The 25,538-nt window shown below is 41.2% G+C and overlaps 1 protein-coding gene across 5 annotated transcripts in view; it reads right to left on the minus strand.

The window, feature by feature from the left end:
• Positions 1-25,538, minus strand: part of LOC124555728 (ATP-binding cassette sub-family B member 6) — a 144,974-nt gene that overhangs the window by 53,850 nt on the left and 65,586 nt on the right. For all 5 annotated transcript variants that reach the window (XM_047129748.1, XM_047129745.1, XM_047129747.1 and 2 more), the window contains exons 10-11: positions 11,049-11,256; positions 7,384-7,562 (exon numbers count right to left, since the gene is read on the minus strand). In XM_047129748.1, coding sequence (XP_046985704.1) covers positions 7,384-7,562; positions 11,049-11,256 — 387 coding nt within the window. The remainder of the gene's footprint in view (positions 1-7,383; positions 7,563-11,048; positions 11,257-25,538) is intronic.

Here is a 25,538-nt window from a genome sequence, read left to right on the forward strand (position 1 = left end):
TCATCCAATCAAATGACTTTCTTCTATTCCTTTGTAGTCCAGGTTTTATGGCTTCAGCATAATGTTTTCCTGTTACGGGAATTAGCATCAATGACTAGTGGTATTGGAATTCCAGCTTGCCCGCAATTTCCTGCTCAATGAGCTCTCTTCCTATCATTTTGGTGCCGACGGGGTTAGCGAGTGCTACATTGAAGTCTGCAGTGACTTTAGCAGGTGTCATCATCCTATTTTTTGTCACAATCCTCTTCAATGACCATCTATCTTGATCATTCGTCACACACTTTTGTCCCCACAGTGACTTACTGGACGATGTATTCTTACTTTCCCTGTAAGCGATGTAAATCTTTGATACAGTGCCTCTTGAAAAACCACACACTTTGGCTACCTTAGTTACAGAAGCACCCACCATACAAGCAGCAGGAAGTTGCCCACATTCGAATTTACTTACCTCTGACACAATGCATTCACACCTACGAAGAACCCCATTCTGACTGCGACTGACACTTGCAACATATTGAGGACATTTCACCTGTGCCGTTTGTGGTCAAATGCAAATGTGCAACCTGCACACTCGCCTGGCATCTGCATTTATGTTCAGGCATTCATTTCTCACAGTGTTTCCATATTTTTATCCAACCCCAGAAAGTAATACGTACTGTTCCTAACACTCCTGCTTTCTCTTTTTGATTAAAAATTGTGCCTTCACTCTAAGTCTCTTGCATGGTATTAAATGTTCAGTAGAAGAATGGCGTCTGTTGCTGAAGTGCCTTTTGATGCACTCTGATAGCCACAACTGTTTCTTCAGACCACCATGCCACAGGTTTCCAGGGTAAAAGACCTGAAGAACTGGGTATCATTGCTTCTGCAGCACGTATAATAATATCAAATAGTACCTTGAACCACTCCTTTGATATCCTTGTCCTGACTGGTTTAAAAATTTGCTTTGAAGGTGGAGCTTGCCATTTGGCTTTTGAAATCTGACCAATGTGGTGCACGTTCCATCAGTCAGTAGGTTAAGAAACAGAGTGCTAGGAGAGTGGTCACTGTCTGAGGTCACCATGGATGGGCAACTGGATTAAATGTGATTTGATTGGGACTGCAATACCTATGGCTGGGTTCATTCCATGGGACAGACTGAAATGTGTTGGAGCTCAAGTGTTAAGGAGGCAGCCTTCAAGTTCTGAAATTAGTTGCTCTGTTCCTTCGCCCCTGTAAGTTGTGGTTTCCCTGCCCCTGCCCACAGGCAGGAAGTGTTTGATTGGTCAACATTCAAAGTTTTGACTGAAAAAGATTCATTTCTCACTTTCCCAATTGCAGCAACTCCTCTGAACCTATCCTGAATACATTCAAGGAAAAATAGTGGCTTTGTTTTTGCGCAATATTCTCTGTCAGTTCTGGAGCACACCAAGAAATGGGTGAACTGTCCACATTCCTTTCACCTTGCCTTCCTCTCATCCTACAGCATGGCCAAAGACGAAAAACGCCACAAGTCTTGCTTTCTACCTGCTGAGACAGCAATACTACGGATCATCCGCCCTGATGCAAATCACTCTGATCGGAGGCTCTCACCACAGCAGCTGTCATCCCCCCCTTCACAGAGCAAAGTCTACCTAGCATAGTAGCTGTTGCTCAGAATCTGGGTGTCCCAGATTGGTAAAATGCCACTAATAATGAGGATAATGGGCAAGGGGCACTACATTAGTAGTGTGTGGATAAGTTGAGAATTTGGGTCTTATGAGAGGTGTGCTAGGGCAGTCCATGAAGTTGCAATGACTACTGTGTCCAGATAGCTTAGTGGTCAGGGCAAGTGCAGAAGACCCCAATTTGAACCCTGGTCCAGCACAAATTTTCAACTTTCCCATGCAATTTCAATCAATGCCCTCTCACAGCCAATGTCTGTATATCCTTTGTGTTTAAATTCATTATAGCTGTTGGATAAAAAAAAGTGGTATCTATTCTTTCAGACATTATGCAATAGTAAGGTGTTCTTCCCCAAATGGCCCACACTTTTGTGAAATTTAGAAAAGTGGAGGTCAAACGCTAAAAGGAGGCTCATAAATAATTAAGCCAAAAGGGCTTAGCAAAGACTGTGAAATGATCTGAAATTGACTAGTGTCCTAATAATAACTAATTGTCAACATAAAAGCTTTACTACAATTAAGACGGCTTTTAATCACCTCTTATGACAGGCAAGCAATAACCACAAGCCTATTCTAGCCCCTGACATCACAGGGGGTAACACATTTATCGATTTGAACCTCATTGAATCATTATGCCCTAATGTGGAGAAACAATTAACAGTGCACTAACTTCCACGGTTCATTTCAAATAATAGCAACATTCTTTGTGTGAAAGCAATGGTAATAAGCCCCATTGTCTGCAATTTACACTTTACATTCAGCTGTTTACAAGGGCTGTACCTTGTGCCAACTGTGACAGTACACTACAGTATGGTATGGTATAGTATAGTATAGTATAGTATAGTATAGTATCAAATCGTGTAGTATAGTATACTACATTATACTGTAGTACATGTTGGTTTATATTATTTTTGTGCAAGTCTAATCTTGTATAGCAATACACTAATTACAAAAGGGCAACATGGATTGAAAGAAATTATCTTTAAGAAAATTATTTGTAATTATATTAATTTTATCATTTTAACTGCTATGTATGATTAAAAAATACATAATATGTTAATGAACAAAATGTTCTCAGTTTACAAGCTGCATCACATTGAATGAAACACGAGCTTGTGACACCAATCTCCACCATCTATACCTACATACATACTCCGTGAGCCACTATATGGTGCATGGCGGAGGGTACCACATACCACTACTAGTCATTTCCTTTTCTGTTCCACTCTCAGAGCGAGGGAAAAACGACTGTCTATATGCCACCATATGAACCTTAATTTCTTTTATCTTTGTGGTCTTTATGCAAAATATAGATTGGCTGCAGTAGAATTGTACTGGTGTCAGTGGCAAATGCCATTCCTCTAAATTTTCTCAATAGTGTTCCTCGAAAAGAATGTTGCCTTCCTTCCGCGATCCTCACTTGAGTTCCTGAAGCATCTCTGTAATACGTGTAGTTCGAACCTACCAGCACCAAATCTAGTTGCCTGCTTCTGAATTGCTTCAATTTCTTCCTTTAATCTGACCCCGTGGGGATTCCAAACACACGAGAAGTACTCACAGATGGATTCGCAAAAGTATTCAATATGCCTTCTACTTTATAGAAGAGCTACACCCCTTAAAATTCTCTAAAATAGAATGAAGTTGAGCATATACTTTCCCTACTACCAACATGACTTGCTCATTCCATATCATACTGCTCTGTAATGTTATGCCTAGGTATTTAATCAATGTGACTGTATCAACAGTATCGTCCTAATGCTGTACTCAAATGTCACAGTATTGTTATACCTACTCATCTGCATTAAATTACATTTTTCTACATTTAGAGCACGCTGCCACTCATCACACAAACTAAAAATTCTGTCCAAGTCATCTTGCACACTTCTACAGTCACTCCACAAAGACACCTTTCCATGTATCCCATGTATCACAGCATTATCAGCAAACAACTGCAAATTGCAATCCATCACATCATCCTGGGGCACTCCTGATGATACACTTGCCTTCAAGCCACTCACATCCCTGGGAACTTAAAGTACATGCTTGGACTTTTGTCAACAGGCTGCTGTGTCAAAAGCTTTCCATAAATCTTGGAATACCGAATCTGTCTACCGCCTTCCATCCATGGTTTTTAGGATATCCTGTGAGAAATGGGCAAGCTGAGTTTCACACGAGTGATGCTTTCTAAAGCCTTGCCAATTTGTGGACAGGAGCTTTTCTGTCACAAGGAAATATAGTCAAATTCAAAAAGTGTACAAGAATTATGCAGCCCACCAATGTTAACGTTATTGGTTTGTAATTATGCATGTCTGTTCTTTGACTTTTCTTATAAACAGGAGTCACCTGCACTTTTTTCAAGTCACTTGGGACTTTGCAATGGGTGCGAGTTTCACAATAAATGAAAGCTAAGTAAGGGTCTAACACTGCACACAAAACCGAACTCAGATTCCTTCTCTAACTGGGGACTTATTTGTTTTCAACTCTTTCAGTTGTTTAATCTGAAGTGTCGGGACATTGATATTGTCTGACCTCCTGAATGGCTGTTTTCAGCTCAGCAATGGCTTTGGGGCTATTGCTGTACACCTTGTCTTTAATATAGCCCCTACAAAAAGGAGTTGCACGAGTTCAGATCTGGAGAACATGGCGGACAATCGGGGCCCATGGCAGTGGCCTCTGAGTCCCCAGAACCAGAATGTGGTCACCAAAGTCCTCCTCTAGGACATCAAACACACTCCTGCTTTCATGGGGTAGAGTTCCGTCATCCATGAACCAAATCTCATCAAAATCAGGGCCACTTTGGATAATGGGGGTGAAATCATCATCTAGAACCTTCACATACTTTTCGATAGTCACTGTGCCATCAAGAAATATCGCACTAAGTATTCCATGAGTGAACATTGCACACCACACGGACACCTGTTGAGGAGAGACTTCTCAATTGTAAAATGCAGATTCTCAATCTCCCAAATGTGCCAATTTTACTTATTGACGAACCCATACAAATGAAAGTACGCTTCGTCATGAAACCAAACCATATTCACATGAAAGTCCTGTTCAGTTCTGTGGACAATAGTGTTGGTGAAACACAATTGCTGTTCCAGGGCCTTGGGGCTTAATGATTGATGGGTTTTAATTTTGTGTGGAAAGAGATGCAGGTCTTCAACAACAATTTGTCACAGTGTATACTAGTTTATTCTGACCTGTTGTGCAGCTCATCTGATTGATTTTGTGGGGCTGGTTTGAAACACAGTATGTGTCTTCTCTATGTTTTCAGGCATTTTCACCCTTTTTGGATGACAGACATTGCCAACAGTCATAACGAATAATACCCATTCTCTCAAACGTGAGAATCAATTTATTGATCGTTAGCACACTGGGACCGGTTGTCTTCAGCTTGAACTCTGTCGCAAACTTCCTTTCAGCCGCAGTTAGGATATCATTGCTCGCATAGTAGGCCTTCACAAGCACTACGCTCAGGCACGCTGTACTGTGACATTTTCACATCAAATGGCTGACAACAACAAGGCGCATGCACATGCATGTACTGATTACCATCATGTCCTGCAGCCAACCGCGCATTTTGAATGTCCCATCGCAAACCATTCAGAGGTTTTGATGATTTTGTTTCATATAGTTCAATAATTTTCACCCTGTAGTTGTACACTCCATGCACTGATCTTCTTACAGACACACTAATTTCTACTAACTATTCCCAGTCAATATTTGCACGTTCCCTTTTTCACCAAGAGTGCTACAATCTGTTTCCTCATCATTTTCTGAATTTAATTATTTCACTATGGAAGGTCCTTTCCAGCTTTAATCCACTTACTTGGCACGTTTCTCCAAAGTGCAATTTACCATCAGTTTAAACTTTGCCCATAATTCCTCTACATCCATTATATTGGAACTAAATGATGTCCATTCACTGTCTAAGGGGACATTAACAACTGCCTTTTTTTTCCTAGCAGAAACAGTCACCTACTCGTCTTGCCTGGTTTATTAACTTTAGTAATCATTGATACTATGATGAAAACATAATCACTAAACACTGTTCCTACACTGACACTGTCAATAAGATCAGGCCTGTTTGTAGCTACAAGGGCTAAAATATTTCCATTATGTATGGGCTGTCTAACTAGCTTATGGAGGCAGTTTTGGCAAAATGTGTTAAATATTTCTCAAGACTGATTGTCCATACCACCTGCATCTAATTCATAGATGACCCTTTTTATACGCGTAGATTAAATTCGCCTCCAACTAATACGGCAAGAGATTTTTTTTTTTTGCCCGCACTACTGAATGTAGACTTTCCTTGAACAGCAGAATCAGGTGGCCAGTAAAAATATTCGATAATTAACCTGAGTTTGCCTAGGCCTGCTACTTGTGTCCAATTAACAGTCATACTCAAATACTACCTCGATAGACAAAATATTTTTGTTGACTGTTATGAACACACTCCCTCCTATAGCATCTAATCTGTCTTTTTGATATACATTCCGTGCCTAACAAAATATTTTGAAGCTATCAACTTTCGGTTTCAGGCAGGTCTTGGTTCACAGAATAATTTGAGCATAATTTTCCTGGAGGATACTAAGTTCAGGAACTTTGTTATGAATACTTGGACGATTTGATTTACTCCACTACCTGAGTAACTGCTTCCTTTGTGTAGTGCACCCCTCACCTATCAAGAGGAGTCCCACAACTCTCCACACCGTAATGCAGGTCCAGAAATCTGTGGCCATGACTGTCACAGAATTGCCAGCCTCCGGCCAAGACCCTCCACTCAGCTCCAAACTGAAGAACACCGTCAACTCTGGGTACGATGCTGCAAACTGTGAGCTCTGCATGCACCCTGGGAGTAAGGCTAGCAGTCTTCATTTCTGCCAGCCACCTAAAGGAACTGATGATGTCATCGGAACGCACGTGATAGGCATCAATAACTTGCCAACTACTGCATCCTCGATAGTCGCAGACAGAGCCTCCTCCACATCTCGGATAATGCCCACCAACAAACACGCGGAGTGCACAATGGAATTCTTTCCAGCCCTGGATACTATTTCCGTAAGGGGGCTCCATAAGGTGCCAAACACTGGAGCTCCTAATAACTAGTAAACCTCCTAATAACTAGTAAACCCCTCCACCCATGTGCCTGCTCGGATCCTGTTGAAAGAGTGGTCACTTGTCCACTCACAGAGTGAGTCTGCACACAGCACACACGCACCCTATTCATTGTATTACTACTAATGTGGGAACTAAACAATGAACATAAAAGCTGAATATGTGACTTGCTAGTCTCCTGGTGCTGAACCAAAGAAGGCCAATGGCTGGCTAGCTGTGACGAGTGGTCACTGGCCTTCCAAAAGAAACACACGACTACTGCGCTACAGACTGCACAAACGTACATGTTACCATTAATAGAATGCTGTACCACACCTCTCATTATAGAAATATGTAATTAAGAATCGAACTATGCAAGCACACAAAAACACATCGTCATCATGAGCAAAATATCACTGACTGCAGGGCCTCGCAGTGTTTCATTTTTATAGACACAATAGCAACGTCTGTAACCTTTCAGAGACGGCCGAAGTTACATACGTGCGGGAAGGCGAGTCTGGCAGCTCATAGCAGCTTCTGCCTGCTGTGGGACCAGTATTTTATTTGAAGTGACACTGCTTGTGAACTGAAAAGATTTTAGTCAGGCATGCCACCACAAAAGACTAAGGACAAATTAATACCTTACCTGATAGTGTTGTTGAAAAGAACAGTGTCTTGTGGGACAACACCAATGGCTTCTCTCAGAGAACTCTGAGTAACAGTTTTAATATTTGTGTTGTCAATGTACACACCACCTTCATGTACATCATAAAACCTAAATAGCAGTCTTACAATAGTACTTTTCCCACTACCTGATGGTCCAACCTAGAGAATGGAAAACCTGATATGAAACACAGCTTAAAACATTAATAATGTTCTTTTCACTAAAAAACACCTAGAGTGGCTTAAGAAATAATATGAGTAATAACCAATGGCATTTCATTTCAAATTGAGCATTTGATCTTTGGTCTGACACAGAGGAGCAGATAATTCACTTTACCTGTGCATTATGTATTTACTCTTCTCTAACGGAATTAATAACACTTACAATTAGGGGTTTTGCATGTTAAAACTCACTTGTTCTAGTATCTAATCACATGATAACTACAAAAAAATTAAAATTAAGGCACGAGTGGAATTAACTTGCATTCCATATCATGGTGAAACTACTCTTTAGAAGCTAGCAAAAAACAACAGAAATAAACCAAAAAATCTTAATCTCATCAACTGCTACAAATTTCTCAATTAAATGACAAAATATTAAATATGAAAGTTCTAATAGCAAATAAAAGTACAAAATAATAATGCACTATGTCCATAGGAAGATCATGCACGTAGTTGTTTCTAATGAATGAATGCATAACAGCTCAGTAAATATTAGCAGTAGTTTCAACATGAAAGAAGAAAGCTTCAAGGTAAACGCATCATGGATTCCTATAGTGCTGCAAATGATCACTGCAGGTAGCTAGGTGAGAACCACAGTGGTAATGAACATGAAAAAGCCCTCATACATTGGTGTTATAGGTATAATATAATCTCCGGTCCATAGGCTTGACTCTAGTCCATTGCCAGCAATGGAAGGTGAACCTTTGACAATGTCACCCCTTGTGCTGGATAAACAAAGAAAACTGTCAAACAAATGCCGACCGAAGACCCAGAGACATACAATATGTTTTGTTGGTAAATATGTCGTGTTTCATGTTGTCTAGTGACTTCACAGTTGACCATCTGGATTTGCATTTTTATTGCTCCACATATGGTACCTCATACAAATAGATAGATAAAATAGCAAATCTGGATTATCTACTTAATGCACTACTGGACATTTACAGATATTTTAATTTTTCCTACTATCTCTTCTTTAAAATTCTTCCAATTTCTTAAAACATTGCAATGAACAGTAATGACTGCAAATGGCATAGCTTTATGTCACTGGCAAGCTATTAAAAGCTTGATATAACAGCTAACTTTCAAGCTAATTAGTGGAGACAAAGGAACTTATGATACCATTTTGTGTATTTTTAAAACTAGCAACTCAATATTATCACCATGTAGGAAGAAAACAAGCCAAAATTGAAATATCAGTTTGTTGAAATTTGTTTATGAATTACAATGTCTTGATATATGCACTCCTCAAATTACAGTTTAACATTTTAATTGGTAGGATTCGAATTGACGAGACTCAGAAACCGAGTACGTTTTATTCAGGATACCTCTTACAAATGTGTTGGCCCAAATGATCTGTCAACACTTTAATATGAATGTCCAGACTAAAAGTAAACTCTCTGGACACCAAATTTGCATCATTAGATGGTCTGTCTTCAAATTATTAAAAAATATCATCAAAATGTTCCTTTGATCAACATCTTGACCAAGCTTATAAAAAAATTACTGATTGTTATCCTGATGGATTTATTAATACTGAAACTGCCAAAACCTATACAAACTATTCCTGGTACCTTTTCAGCACTAACTGAAAGCACAGCAATTTCTGTTGTGATTAATGCTACCTGGCTCACTGAAAGCTGCTGCTTCACCACCAACACCAATTTCACTTGTTCTTTCTCGTAACAGAGTTAACTGCACTGGATACCACAATATGTAATGTTAACCATTTCAGTTATAATTTCTCTGTTTTATCAATGCAACCCAACTAAAAAAATTGCATTCAGACACACGTACACTTGTATAAATTTATGTATCACAGCAACTGACTTGCAGCAATGATGTCACAGTTCAACCTAGATTCTCTTGCTCACAGTGTACAAGATGTAACTTACAAAATGTCATGCACTCTGAGCAGAGCAATGCACATGCAAAATTTAGGAACCTTTCAATTTTCAAGACACATACAATACCAATATGGAGCCACATACAAGAATTCAAAACTAATATATTAAATTCCAACATATGTCAACAGAGTCTGGTTTCAATACCTAACATACAATGGTGTGCTGAAAAGTAATGCCTCCAAATTTTCTATTCTGTTCTCAATATTGGCTGGCACATTACATGTCATGCATATTGCTCGGTCGAGTTTCATGCTTCGTTGATGCTAGGTGAAACCCTCTGCCACTAGAGGGCTCTGAATTGTAGGCCATAATATGGCAGGGTGTAACATAACTATGTCTGCACACGAGGAAAAAGGTGCTGTAATTTAATTTCTAACTACAGAAAACATGCCTCTAACTGAAATTCATAGAAGAATGGAAGCCGTGCATGGTGGTGATTGTATCAAGGTTATTAATGTGCAGCATCATTAATGTGCGACAGTGATTTATTCATGTTCGCAATTAAGAAAACTGGGGTGCTAAATTCAATGTGTGACACAGTGCTCTGAGTGGACGACCGTGAACAGGAACCGGAGAGACTTGGCAGAATCAGATTGATGAACTCTGAGAAAATTGAGGCACCCACTGTGCACACAATTTTCTGTATCACAGTCCTGCAATGATGGCCTGTACATGCTCTTATGATATGCCATACTTACCAGACAGTTGTCTTTGTGTTATACGATGATACTGTGATGAACTCATCAATTCCATTCCAATGAGCCCCTCTACTGCCATATGCCGTCATCCACTCCAAGCTTTGTCACACGCATTCAGGTTACTGCCACCACATCCTTCATTATGAGCACAAACAACCTAATCTCACACGTTACTGATGTTAACACAATCATCATTATACAGCTTCCATTATTCTACGGATTTCAATTGGAGACATGTTGTTCGTGTTTAGAAACTCAATTACAGCACATTGTTTCTCACATAACATCATAGTAATCCTACAAACCGTTATGTTACATGCTAGAACTGTGAGCCCTCTAGTGGCAGAGGGTTGCAACTTGCATTAGTGAGGCGCTTAAGTTGACAGAGTAATATGCATGACATGTAATACCTCAACCAATACTGAGAACGGTATAAAAAAGCACACCCAAGTACAATGCACAAAGATAGTGCTTAATTTGGATGAGTTGTGTACTACACACCAAAACTAACTATATCTCTCTCTCTCTCTCTCTCTCTCTCTCTCTCTCTCTCTCTCTCAGTAATACTTTTGGATTAAAGGAGACTATTCACCAAAAACATGCACACAAAAAAGAAACTTGCTAGCTTTCAGAGTAATCCTCTTCTGAGGAAAGATAGCAAGTTCTCTCTTCTTTTTTGTGCGCCTATCGATGACTTAGTGCTTCTGCTACTTTTCGGTGAATGTCTCCTTTAATCTATAAGGATTACATTTACCAAAACAATAATAATAATAATAATAATAATAATAATAATAATAACAATAATAATATGGACAACATACCAGTGCAACAGTATGTCCTGGAGGTATTTCAAAAGAAATGTTTTTCAATACAGTCTTTTCAGGAATATATGAAAAGCTCACATTCACAAATTTTATTTCACCCTTAACAACCTCTAGAGGTTTTGCTCCAGGTGCATCAAAAACTTCTTGATCTTCTTGAAGCAAGTCAAACATGTTTTCCATATCCACAAAATTTTTTTGTATAGCCCTGGAAGAAAATCAGCAGTATATTTAGAGCCAACAGTAAGAAAATACAAAAAACTGTTTCCATGAATGCCGATTTGGAGCTGATTTTGGTATGTCTGAGTATACAAATGGTGGAATTGAACTACATTGTATTCAGTACTGACTTAACTCTTAATGTTCATATTGAATAGAGGCATAATATACTTCAGAGAAACTGTTTGAATTTTGCAGGCAAATTTCAATACAGGAAACACTGGTTGGTTTTGGTTCAACATTTTGCCACAAGAAAAGCAACTGGGGATTTCCCTATGTATGATCCAGGAGGCGAGTGTCAAATATCTAGAAAGCAAACATTTATTTCCTAGTATTATGCTAACCAAAGAGACAGCTTGCATTTTTATAAGGAAGCCTAATGCTTCTCTAATAGTTAGCAAATAACTATTGCAACCTACATCGTTCTTAATCTTCTTACTGTACTCATCTCTTCATCTCCCTCTACAATTTTTACCCCCCACCCCCAAACAAACACACAAACACACACACACTTTCAATACTAAACTGGTGATGTCTCAGAATGTGCACTATCAACTGATTCCTTCTAGAGATGTAGCGCCACAAATTTCCTCTTTTCCCCCAATTCTGTTCTGTGCCTCCTCATTAGTTACATGAGCTACCCATTTAATTTTCAATATTCTTCTGCAGCACTATTTTTTAAACATTTCTACTCTCTTCTTGTCTAAACTGTTTATCATGCATATTTCCCTGCCATAAATGGCTACACTGTATAGAAATTCTTTCAGAACAGATGTCCTAATACTTAAACTTATATTAAATTTTTCTTCTTCTTTAACACTTTTCTTGCCATTGCCAGTCTACATTTTATATCCTCTCTAGTACAGTCATCATCAGTTAGTATGCTGTCAAAATAACAAAACTCATCTACTACTTTAAGTATCTTGTTTCTTAATCTAATTCCCTCAGCATCACCCAATTTAATTGACTACAGTCCATTATCTGTGTTTTGCTTCTGCTGTTGTTCATCTTATATACTCCTTTCAAGACACTACCCATTCCGTTGAACTGCTCTTGCAAGTCCTTTGCTGTCTGACAGAATTACAATGGCACTGGCAAACCTCAAGGTTCTTATTTCTTCTTCCTGAACTTCAATTCCTACTCCGAACATTTTGAATAACATCGGAGATATGCTACAACCCTGTCTTACTCCCTTCTCAACCACTGCTTCCCTGCCACATCACCGAACTATTAACAGTCAGCCGGCTTTCGTACAAGCTGTGAATAGCTTTCTGCTACCTGTATTTTACCCCAGCTACCTTCAGAATTTTGAAGAGTGTGTTCCAGTCAATGCTGTCAAAAGCTTTCTCCAAGTCTACAAATGCTATGAACATAGGATTGCCTTTCCTTAACCTAACTTATCTTAGAATTTGTAGGATCAGTATTGCCTTGCATGTTCCTACATTCAAAATGATCTTCCCACGTTGGTTTCTACCAATTTTTTCATTCTCCTCTAAGGAATTGTTGATAGTGTTTTGCAAACATGTTATTACACTTATACTGCAGTAATTTTCACACCAATTAGCACCTGCTTTCTTTAGAATTGGAATAATTATATTCTTCTTGAGTCTGAAGGTATTTCAGCTCTCTCTCACAACCTGCACACAAGATAGAAGAGTTTCGTTATGGCTGGTTTTCCCAAGGCTATCAGTAGTTATGACTGAATGTTGTCTACTCCCAGAGCCTTGTTTCGACTTGGGTCTTTCATTGCTCTATCAAATTTTTCTCACAGTATCTTATCTCCCATCTTATCTTCATCTACGTCCGCTTTTAGCTCTATAATACTATCTTGAAGTTCATCTCCCTTGTGTAGATCCTCTAGATGCTCCTTCCACCTTTCCCTTCATTTTTAACGACTGTTTTTCCTTCCGAGCTCTTGATATTCATATCACATTAACATAACAGGATAAATACATAGTAACATGATATAAACGTCTGCAGTTTTGTGCTATGCTGAGAAGTGTTTACAGTGCAGGTGGAAAATGAACAGCTTCACCAATGTAAGCACACGAACACAAATTGTGCAACACCAAGACATACTCCCATCAAATATGCTTCAATAAACTGAGGCAAAGCAGGCACGGAAAACAAATTCCTTCAGTTGCTCAAATATAACACCAAAATCATTAGTATAACAGCAGAGAAATTACTCATGTAACATAGAGGGTGATAAATACTGAACTGTATGAAATAAAAGTGTCGTAACTTCTGAGCAGTTTGCATTAGGATGCTCAAACTGCATGGCTGGCTGTGAGGCATGACGGGAATTAGTATGCGCATGCACACGCACCTAGCTGTTGTCACCCATTTGCACATTAAAGTGTCACAATACAGCTTGCCTGAGCATATAGTGCTTGTGAAGGCCTACTATGCGAGCAATGATATCCTAACTGCGGCTCAAAGGAAGTTTGCGACAGAGTTCAAGATGAAGACAACCAGTCCAAGTGTGCTAATAATCAATAATTTGATTCACATGTTTGAGAGAATGGGTATTATTCGTGATGACTGTTGGCAATGTCTGTCATCTGTAAAGGGTGAAAATGGCCGAAAACATCGAGAAGACACATGCTGTGTTTCAAACTAGCCCCACGAAATCTATCAGATTAGCTGCACAACAGGTCAGACTCAACCAGTATACACTGTGACAAACTGTTGTTGAAGACCTGCCTCTCTTCCCACAGGAAATTAAAACCCATCATCCATTAAACCCCAAGGCCCTGGAACAGCAATTGTTTTTCACCAACACTATTGTCCACAGAACTGAACAGGACTCTCACGTGGATATGGTTTGGTTTCGTGATGAAGCATACTTTCATTTGCATGGGTTCATCAATAAGCAAAATTGGCGCATTTGGAGGATTCAGAATCTGCATTTTGCAATTGAGAAGTCTCTTCATCCTCAACAGGTGTGTGTGGTCAATGTTCACTCACAGAATACTTAAGTGCGATATTCCTTGATGGCACAGTGACTACCGAACAGTATGTGAAGGTTCTGGAAGATGATTTCATCCCCATTATCTAAAGTGGCCCTGATTTTGATGAGATTTGGTTCATGGATGACTGAACTCTACCCCATGGAAGCAGGAGAGTGTTTGATGTCCTGGAGGAGCACTTTGGTGACCACATTCTGGTTCTGGGGACCCAGAGGCCACTGCCATGGGCCTCGATTGCCCGCCATGTTCTCCAGATCTGAACACATGCAATTCCTTTTTGTGGGGCTATATTAAAGAGAAGGTGTACAACAATAGCCCCAAAGCCATTGCTGAGCTGAAAACAGCCATTCAGGAGGTCATAGACAGTATCGATGTCCTGACACTTCAGTGGGTCATGCAGAATTTCGCTATTCGTCTACGCCACATCATTGCCAAGGATGTTAGGCATATCAAACATGTCCTAACCTAAATCCGAAGATATGTAGTGACCTTTACATGGTGAATAAAGTGTGTGCATGCTGTAATTTGTAACTAATTTACATTTTTTCATATAGTTCAATATTTATTTCCCTGTAACTGTAGAGAGAGGCACGTGACCTAAAAAAAGAAGGTAAAATGTAGCAAAGTGGAATAATTCCATATTCTGTAATTCTACTGCGTAGATGACTTCTTTTTTTCCTCTTCTATTCACATTTACATACAATATCAAAATTTTTATCTAGGCAATATCCCAGTAAAATTCATTATTCATTAGTTTGAGTTCTGTTAATGTTAACGGTACAATTAGTGTTCGAGTAAACATGCTATTTTAAGAGAAACCAGTAATTTATTATGTTCAGAAACCACATGCTTGGAAAAATATAGTGAGCTAGTAACTGTATTTCCAAAAGGACACAATTTAAATGAAAGACCCAATTTCACTCTTTCTAGTGAACATTTTTCCTTTCCTGAAAATCCATTAACTAAAAAGTAATTTGCAAATCCAGTTTCCACCATCCAGATGATATTTTCGTTATTTGGACCACTAAGCACAGTTAATTCTGAATATTGATGTTATAATTTTGTTGTCCTAATTTTTCTGAACAAGTAAGTACCTTCGGTTGTCAGGCTACTTTGCTTAAGAAATTAAGCAAATTACGAAAATTATGACCCAGTTAAATTTACATGAAGCTATCCAATACCTGTGGTAGTGCACATGGTATGAAAAAAAATCAGTCTGTTTGACTTTGTTAATTTTCCAATCATCTCTCATACAGATACCACTGCCACTAATTTTGACATCATTCTCTCTATAAAGCAATACACATTTAACAATTTGAGTAAATATTCATACACTTTTCTGTAAATGCAAGCACTGGACAATAAATCTGTTAGTCGGTCCCCAGCAACTGTTCTGCCACCATCTCTGTGATAAGAGACCATGATTAGCAATTTTAACGTTAATACCTGAATGAAAAAATTCTCTGTTTGTACTTGTCCAATCAACATTTAACACTAATATGTGCAGATCTGAGTGTGAGAGTCAGTGTAAATATTTTACGACCTTACAGTCCAGCTGTAGTCTTTCACATAACTTCCCCCTTAATGTGTAAGTGAAGCTTCTGAGATTCACTCCAGAAACAACCATATCTGTTTTCTCTCAAATGGTGTTTTGTGAAGATTTATTGTACATACAAACATGAGGGGCACCCTAACTATGGAAATGTATAAAATGAAACTGCGACTGTTTAGAGTGTTGTTGCTAACCTGGATTATTCAAACTATAAAACCAGCAGATAGCAGAAACCACTCATTCACATTAAATATTTTAGCACTAACAAATGTGAAATAATCCCAGTTTAAGTCAATGGTGTCACGTCTGTGACTGAAATATTATGTTGCATGATGATTGTGTGTTTAAAGGGATTGAACTACTCGGTCATCAGTACCCCCTTACGACATGGGAGAAAAATATTATGGGACTAGGGTGCTCAAATTATATAATCAAGTTAAAGAGCTTAAAAGGGTATAACAGTAGCCATAACATGATAGGTAAAAGCAAAGGGAGTTAACCCAGACCACATCTGACACAAAAAGGTCTAAAGGCACAACCAGGTGAGAGGGGAAGAAAGTAACCTGCAGTCATTTGGTGTGAATCCACCACAAGGGAGGCTCTTGCCACCACAACCACCCCTAACACTGGAAGTGGAACAGTACTGTATTTTGGAGCAAAATCCATTCTCCCCTCAGAAAATGCAACACTTTGGTAGTGGCTGTCTAGTCATCTGCAAGCATCTGAGGTAGTGTGGTAGGCAAACAGAGCGTACCACAGTTTGGCCAGCAGGGTGCACTACACAAGAACACGTATTATCATGAGTAGACTCCTGCAGCTGCAGCGAAGAGGATCCTCCTGACGCCAAAGGAACTTGTGGGCAAGTCTCATAGTCGGCACAACACAATCGCATGCTTCTGAGAGGCCTGGAAAGATGTATGCCACACCTTAGTGGATCCTTTAATATCTCTCAACTTGTTTTGGGTCATAGCAGCCTGCCATTCCAATTCCCAGAGCCTCAAAATTTTGCACCAAAGTTTTAATTGTATGTTGGTGCCCAGTATTCTGATGTTAAGTGGATCTCCTGTAGTTGTATCTTTAGCTAAACAGTCAGCGAGTTCATTTCCTGGAATGCCTGTGTGGCTCTGTGTTCAGATGAAGATTACTGTCTTTCCAGAGCTGTAGAGGTCAGCCAGTAGGTCTTGGGTGTTGGCAACCAAAATCCTTTTAGGATAGCAACTTGTGGAATCACGACATAACAGAAAGTTCTGTTGTGACCTGGAATTTGATGTACCACAAAGCCTGAGAGATGGCAACCAACTCTGCAGTGTATACACTGCAGACACCCAGCAGAGAATACTTCTTGTCCCCTCTTGCATGTGTAAAAGTGTAACTGACCCTGCCATTGACTTTCAATTCATCTGTGTCCATGCATACCAAATTAGAATAAACGTGGAGGATTGGAAGAAACATTTCTGAGAAGGATAGGGTTAGCTTCCTTCTTGGAGTCACAAGAGATCCATCCGTATCACAGGACAAGGTACAGACCACGGGGGATGTCGAGGAAGCTCTAGGAACACAGACTAATGGAGGTTGTTGGATGTTCTTTAGTAGAATATTGAGTTGGATCCCAGCTGGTCGTGGAAAAGAGTGACATGAGTGGGTAGGCACCTGACAGATTGTGACTGCATAATTTGCTAGAAGTTGCTGTTGTCTAACCTGGAGTGGTCTGACACCAGCTTCCGCCAGGAGGCTGTCAACAGGGCTCCTACGGAAAGTCACTGTTGTCAACCGCATGATATGGTGAACAGGGCCTAGTAAGCGCAACACAGACACTGCTGTGGGCCCACAGGCAACACATCCATAGCCCAAGAGGGATAAAATCAGCACTTTGTAAAATCTCAGACGAACTACATGGTCCCCATCCCCATGAGGAGTTGCTACAAACTCAGAGCATTTAGCTTCTTCATGCACGTTTCCATGAGCCGGCAGACATGCGGCAGCCAAGTTAGCTTGTGGTCGAATAAAATACATAAGAATTGGAAAGTTTCAACAACTTCAAGTACCTGGTCAACAAGATAAATTTCTGTGGGTGGATGCAAAATCCAGAGAGATAGGAAATTCCAGATAAAAATGGGTAAACGCCCCAGAAACCCCACTCATGCAGTGTAGACAGGATGTGATGTCGCCAGGTGGTATCGTATGCCTTCTGCAGGTCAGAGAACACGGCAAGCAGATGTTGGTCATGCGCAAAAGCAATGTGCACTGTGGATTCCAAATGAAACAGGTGATCTGTAGTGGACTGGGAAGCCCGACGCCACTTTGGAATCTTGATACTTGCCCTCCAAGCTTCAAGGCACCAACAAAGATGGCAGTTCAAAAAATGGTTCAAATGGCTCTGAGCACTATGGGACTTAACATCTATGGTCATCAGTCCCCTAGAACTTAGAACTACTTAAACCTAACTAACCTAAGGACAGCACACAACACCCAGCCATCCCGAGGCAGAGAAAATCCCTGACCCCGCCGGGAATCGAACCCGGGAACCCGGGCGTGGGAAGCGAGAACGCTACCGCACGACCACGAGATGCGGGCAAAGATGGCAGTTGACTGTTCGTTTGAATAGTTTACACAATCCATTTAGCAGAGAGACTGGCTGGTAGTTAGTTAAAATAAGCAGCTCCTTTCTCGGTTTCTTGACAGGGAGGATAATATCTTCCCACCATTGCGAACGAAATACTCCCTCCCGCCAAATGAGATTAAAAAGCCTGAGGATATATTTCATGCTGTTGGCACAAAGATGTTTGAGCAACTGGTTGTGGATTTTGTCACATCCAAGGTCCAAAGTGTTGCATAGCCCCCATTCACTAAAAGGGACAGTATATGATAGAGAGCTGTGTGCATGGAAAGACAGAAGGCGGTGCTCAGTAAGGTGTTTCTGGGTCAGGAATTGATGGTGGTAATTACTGAAAGTGGACACTTCAGCAAAGTGTGCTGCGAAACGTTTGGCAAGTACCACGGGATCAGTGCAGGTGTTACCAATTGACAAATGATGCCAGGAACTGCTGCGGATGGTGGATGGCTGCAAATGCAGCAGAATTTAGTCCATACTTGGGACGATAGGGTGTTGGATTGCATAGTTGAGATATACTGTTCCATCACTGGTTAGGTTAGGTTCTGTTTCCTTTTCTTTATTGAAAACTGTGCCTTTGCCCGGAGTCTTTTGAATGCTATTAAATTATCCACAGAGGGATGGCACTTGCATCATTTAAGCGGCCTGCGTCGTTCTCCGATAGCTGTGGCTTTATCTTCAAAACCTGCCAGTCAGCTATCATAAGCAACCAACATGGAGCATCTTCTATGAGTCTGTGAGTGTAGAGGGAGAGAAAGATAGGAAAAATATCGCGATGGACACATCACTGAATCAGGGGCACGAATCTCTAGCTGCAAACTGCGAGATCTGTAGTTGAAAATGTTCCATGGGCCACAATGAAATGGGTTGCAGACAACTTCAGTGTTGAGTAGGCAGATGTCCAACAGGAGGTGTTGTGCGAGACCTTGTCATTGCATGAGGTATGGACTGTGACAAGTCGCAAAATTTGAGAAAAATGACAGTTGTAGTAAGTCTTTCAAACTTTTTCTTTGCATCTTGATAAGACAAGCAGTCAAACATTTTAAACTCTTGAATTTTCTTCTCCCTCTTGAACAATGAGCATTGCAGTGAATGAGGAGGGTGCAGTTCCAGACGGTTGACACACTGAGGGGGTTGGTCACAAGAGTGGCCATCATGGGATGCCCATCCACATGGCCTACATACAGCCTCATTAGATCACCTAGAGGACGTGTATCCGAACCTTTGGCACTTGAAACATCTCATCTGAAGAGGAAAGTAAGGCCTGACATCACACCTAAACACCATGATCTTAACTTTCTCAGGTAAAATGTTATCTTCAGAGACTATTATGCTTTGGTCCCTTCTGGATGCGGCCAACAAAATGGACTCCATGTCGCACCAGATTAGTACACAACTCTATCAGTTTGTAGCATCAGGTCCAGATGGAAAATAACACCTTGCATTCTGTTAAGTTTGTTACAAGGAGAAATGGTGACTGGTATATTTCCTAACTTGAAGCAGGCCTGAAGTGCCTGTTACTGGTTGGCGTGCGACGTTTTGATCAGCAAAGATCTATTTCTCATCCTCTCTATTGCCACAACCTCCCCAAACCAATCTCCAACATTTTCAACAAAAGACGTTGGCTTCATTGAAGCGAAAGAGCCGCCGTCAGTGCGGGAACAAACCAACAACTCGGCAAGCCATCCACTTCCATTTCTCCTTGCCTGATTCTCATCTTGAGGCATGGTCAATGACAGATGTGCTGTAGGATTATAATCTTTTGCATTAAAAGCACAGTTCCCGACTGATAGAAAGAGTCATGTTGGCATGGTCACTATTAAGTTGGACCCCTTTCATCACAGATCATCCACCCTGATGCCACTCACTCCAATCTGAGTTCTCCCCTTGGGCACTACCCCGCCAAGGCAAAGGCCACCTGGAACAGTAGCCATTCCCCGGAGTCCCGGTTCTCTGAAGTGGACGGGCACCTACTCCTTGGCTGACACAGGGAGGTCAGAGCTTAGGCATCAGCAGTGCGATCCCTGCATTGTCTGGGGGCTACCACCAAGAGGGTACCTGACAATCACACCACGACGGACTGGCTACCGAACTGGATTTTGAGTGCAGAGGTAGATCCAGTTGATTGGTAAGTGCAAAAGATAATAGTGCACAGTGGAGAGATAATGCAGCACAATAAGGAATTCTTCCCCACACATCCTGCACTTCTGTAAAATTTGGAAAGTGGAGATCAAACCCAAAAAGGGGACCAGAATTAAAAAGCCAAAAATTGTGGGGGGAACAGTGTTAAAAACGTGAAAAGAGCAAAAACCTTCAAAAGTCCAAAGTACAAACCAAGGTAAGAAAACCTCATTCCATAAAAAAAGTCTTCTATTAGTCGCCTCTTATGACAGTGAAGGAAGGGGCGTGGGTCTATTCTAACCCCTGACAAAGGAGGGGGTATTAGGTTACAGCTCCAATCAATTTCAAAAACAGAGATTTTGAAATTTCAGCAGGTGGAATAGCAGCTGTATAAAGGGGTCAGTAACATTACAAAGGGCATCCGAAACCAGGTGATGACCTGGCTGATTTATAGGTTATATTGGACTTCAAGATGACAACATTCACCACTGCTGGAAGAGTTGCTACAATAATATGGCTTCTTATTGCATAGTGTTATTTCTTGCTGTAATTTTTCCTGAGTAAATAAGTATCATTTCCAGTTCACTTGATTGCTGAACTTCTGCATGTACTATACACTGGTCTATAAGAGATTGGTGACTAGGATGAAAATCATCTTTGCAAGATCTCTTTCCATGACTGACGATGCTGTTTTCACATTACTCTCCTCATTTACATCATTGACACTGAAGGTAACCAATTTTCTTAGTCTTGTTCTTGTCCAAATATCTGAATAGGTGGTGATCACAGCATATCCAGTCTCATCTGACCTCTGGCCATCATCCCCTCCTGCTACCTGATGCTGCCTCCTATTGCATCCATGCATTGCAGCCATGGCAAGCCCTCTTCTAATAGGTGGCCCTGCTTCAGACAAAGAAATTGGCACTGAAATCCTATTTTTCACTCATTCCAGTGCTGCTTCTCCCAGTCTTGCCCCATAGGTGGTTTGGCACGCACTACATTTTCACCCTCAGTCCCGCTCACTGAAAGTAGTTCTTACCAATTAGATCCGCTACCTTTTGCCTCTTTAGCTCTAGTCACACTTTCTTTCTTTCTTTCTTTCTTTCTTTCTTTCTTTTTTGTCCTTGTCCTGCCATTTGAACCGAGCTCTCTGTTTGCCTCCGATTCCACCCCTTATCATTTTCTGCCCTGGACCTAGCTTCGCCTCTATGAAGTTGGGCTACATACACCTGTGGCTCTCCCAGACGCAGACACACACTGCAATTCTCCCAAGGTAGGTATGACTCCCACGTGAACACCCAGCAATCTCTTACCTTCTGGCATCCAATAGGTGCTGCCATCACTCACCCCCACGAAAGAGAAGGGGCACAGTCTCTGCAACAGTGACTCTACGGCTCTGCTGTCTCATTCCCCGACGGGGTAGAGGATGCAGGCTCTTCAGGTACTAGTAAGTTAGCTCTGACATCTTCTCCCCAAGGAAGATGGGATATAGTGTCCATGCCCACATTCTAACTGGACTGCAAACACACACACACACACACGCACACACACACACACACACACACACACACACATCCCGCTGGTGGCGTAGCCTTGCGCATCATCCACTATCGGCACAGGCACCTGCAAGACAGCTACAACGAAAACAATGCCGGGTAGCAAGCCAGTACTACTACTACTACTACTACTACTACTACTATTACAATGCAGCTTGTCATGCCAGGAACTCTGCATGCCACTACCACAGGCACTTTTCTCGCCAACAGGCACCATTCTAATTGACAGTAAGAGGTGCAGCCTGTGCACATGACTGTTCCCCTCTACAAGTCACGTGCCTGAAAATAGTCCATACTGTATAGTCCGCATCTCAGCAGTACTGAAACCAGAACATGGCCTCCAAGAGTCAGTCCGACAAAAAAGAGACAGGTCAGAAAATGAATGATACAGAAAACTAAAAGGGAGAGAAGAAAGAAAGTTACTGTGAAGAAATGCTGAGGCCAAAGAAATTAATGTAAATTAAGACCAACTGGGTGGCAAGAACCAAGGAAGTGGGGGTGACAAAAAGCTGTTCTAGGTTAGTGGGCAAAATGTCTGACAGAATCGACCACACTTCAGGACACAACTTTAGGACATCATAGCCTTCATCATACTGAGTGACAAGTGGTGTACTCCGAAATTGTTTTTTTGGAGGGATCAGCAGTACCAGGATGGTCGGGTCATTATATCCAGTGAAGGCCAAGGTGAGAATGGTAGTGTATTGCTGTGAAAAGTCTGCATCTGAACAAATGTTTGCCTTGAATGCCAAGGCTGTATGGGAGAGGACATTTGACATGGAAAGGATGACAATGATCAAAATTTAAGTACTGTTGTTTGTTAGTAGGTTTAATGTGGACAGAAGTGTGTAGTTGACCTTCAGTGAGGACGAAATCAATTTCAAGGGAAGTGGCATGGGATTCAGAATAGGATCATTAATTGGGACAATGTATTTCGAGTCAGCCCTCTCAATAAGTCCATATGGCAAAGATGTCGTAAATGTATCTAAACCCAACCAGGGGCTGAAGGCATATGGATCCCGGGAAGCCCCCTCCCAAAAAACTCATGAAAAGGCTGGCATAGAAAAGTGCCATCCTGGTTCACATGGCTGTGCCCCTGATCTGTTTGTATGTCTGCCCCTCAAAGGTAAAGTAGTTGTTGGTAAATATAAAGTTAATTAAGATGAGCAGGAAGAATTTTGTAGGTCTGGAGTCAGGCAGGTGCAGACAGACCATCTACATGGAGGATATCAATATAGAGGGAAGTGGCATCAATGGAGACAAGCAAGGTGTAGGGTAGGGGTGGGACAGGTACAGATTTCAGACGCTCTATGAAATTATTGGTGTCTTTAGTATAGTAGGAAGTCTTTGAACTAGTGTTTATCAGATAAGGGTAAAGCAAACCAATGACTGGATTATTTGCAGAACACTTAGAAAATGTCACAGGTCACTGAACAGACTGTTTGCCCGCATCTTCTGGAGTACTGCTGTGCAGTGAGCGATCCACATCAGAGAGGATTGATGGAGGACATCAAAAAAGTTCAAAGAAAGGCAGCTCATTTTGTATAATCACAAAATAGGGAAGAGAGTGCCACGGATATGATACATGAATTCAGGTAGCAGTCATTCAAACGAATGCATTTTTCACGGTGGCAGTACCTTCTCATGAAAATTCTGTCACCAATTTCCTCCTCAAAGTGTGAAAATATTTTGTTGGGTCCACTTCTATCGGGAGAAATGATGATCTTAATAAAATAAGAGAAATCACAGCGTGCACAGAGAGATTTAAGTGTTCGTTTTTCCCGCATGCTGTTTGAGAGTGGAACGGTAGAGAAGTAGCCTAAAGGTGGTTTGATGAGCCCTCTGCCAGACACTTAATTGTGAGTAGGAGAATAATCATGTAGGTGGATATTTAGATATAGATATATGTTCAGTGGGTGCTTTGAATCCAGAAACTATGGGATGGCCAGGGTGACTGGGTTTGTGGATCTTGGGGAAGAAGATACAAGGTGAGGGTGCATGGTTTGGGTGGAATGAGGTGTCAGTCCCTGTGAGGGGCCTGAGGTTTTAAGGAGGGACAGCAGGTCAGTTTAAATCAGAGTAATGGGATCTTGATGGCAGATGCTAGACATAGAGGTGTAAGACAGTTGGCGCAAACCTTCACTATTTACATACTCCCATCAGTCAAGTACCACAATGGTAGATCACTTGTCTGCTGATGTACAGTGAAGGAGTCATCAACTTTTAGGAGCCGAAGGGACTTATGTTCTGCGGAGGACACTTAGCAGTGGTGGATCAAGTTGGGATAATGGTCAGAACTGTTCAAGGCAAGGTTCAATGTCAGGCTTGCTGCTGAAATGGTTTTGGTTTGCAAAGTGAAATTGTATGTCAAGGAAAGTGGATCCTTCACAAAAGCAGCACGATTAAATGCAGGTTTAGATTTGTAAGTGAGACTGTTGGATAACACAGGTAATTCAGGAGGGAAGAGTGCTTCAAATGAGAGACAGAAAATGCTGTACTGTTGAGACTGGTCCTTGGGATCATCCTTCTGCACCCATCTCCCTACCCTATGGCTCCTACTCCTGTGACTGTCACCACTATAAGACTTACCCTACACACTCTCCTACCACCACCTATACCAGCTCTGTAAATGGCAAGAGACATACTATCAGAGAGAGAGAGAGAGAGAGAGAGAGAGAGAGAGAGAGAGAGAGAGCTATGAAATGACACGTCATATACCAGCTATGTCAGCAATGTCCAGCCTTTTACATCAGCATGACTACCACCAGCTATCAGTTAGGATGAATGGACATAGACACAATGCTCTACAACATGACAGTTGTGACCTTGGTGCCTGTTTCACCACACATGCCATTTGTATTCCTCCCCCAGGCACCAATTTCTCAGAACTCCACAAGTAGGAACAGGTGCTGTAACATGTCCTTGGTTCTCCTCACCCACGTGGCCTCAATTTACATTAATGTCTTTGCTTTCAGGATTTCTTCATGGTAACTATTCCTTTCTTCACTCCGTCTTTAATTTTCTGACCTATCTATTTTCCCACCAGCCCCCCCCCCCCCCCCCAATCTGTATCACATACAATGCACTCAGCTTTTCACTTTTATTAACTTGTGCATAATGTCTTGGCAGTAATTTCTATCTTGTGTATTACCTGATCTTCCACCATTAAACTCTCAGGTTTCCACATTTTGTCCAGTGCAATCCCCAACAATCAGTCTTTCCCTCTCATTCCATTCAATAAGTCTCCCCTGACCCAGGGTTCTGGGTGTCTTTTCCGAAGTATACCCCTTTTCCTAAACCTCACGAGTCTTTTTCCTTCGCACCTCTTCCTTCCCCTTCAACCCTTTTGCCAGAAGAAGAAACCACTGCCTCCGAAAGCTTGAAAATAATAGTATTTTAAATGTGTGTGTTCTCCTGTCACCACTGGGTGAGTGGATTTTTTTTTGTCTATGCCAATTACAA

Source organism: Schistocerca americana, chromosome X, assembly GCF_021461395.2.
Source record: "Schistocerca americana isolate TAMUIC-IGC-003095 chromosome X, iqSchAmer2.1, whole genome shotgun sequence".
NCBI lineage: Eukaryota > Metazoa > Arthropoda > Insecta > Orthoptera > Acrididae > Schistocerca > Schistocerca americana.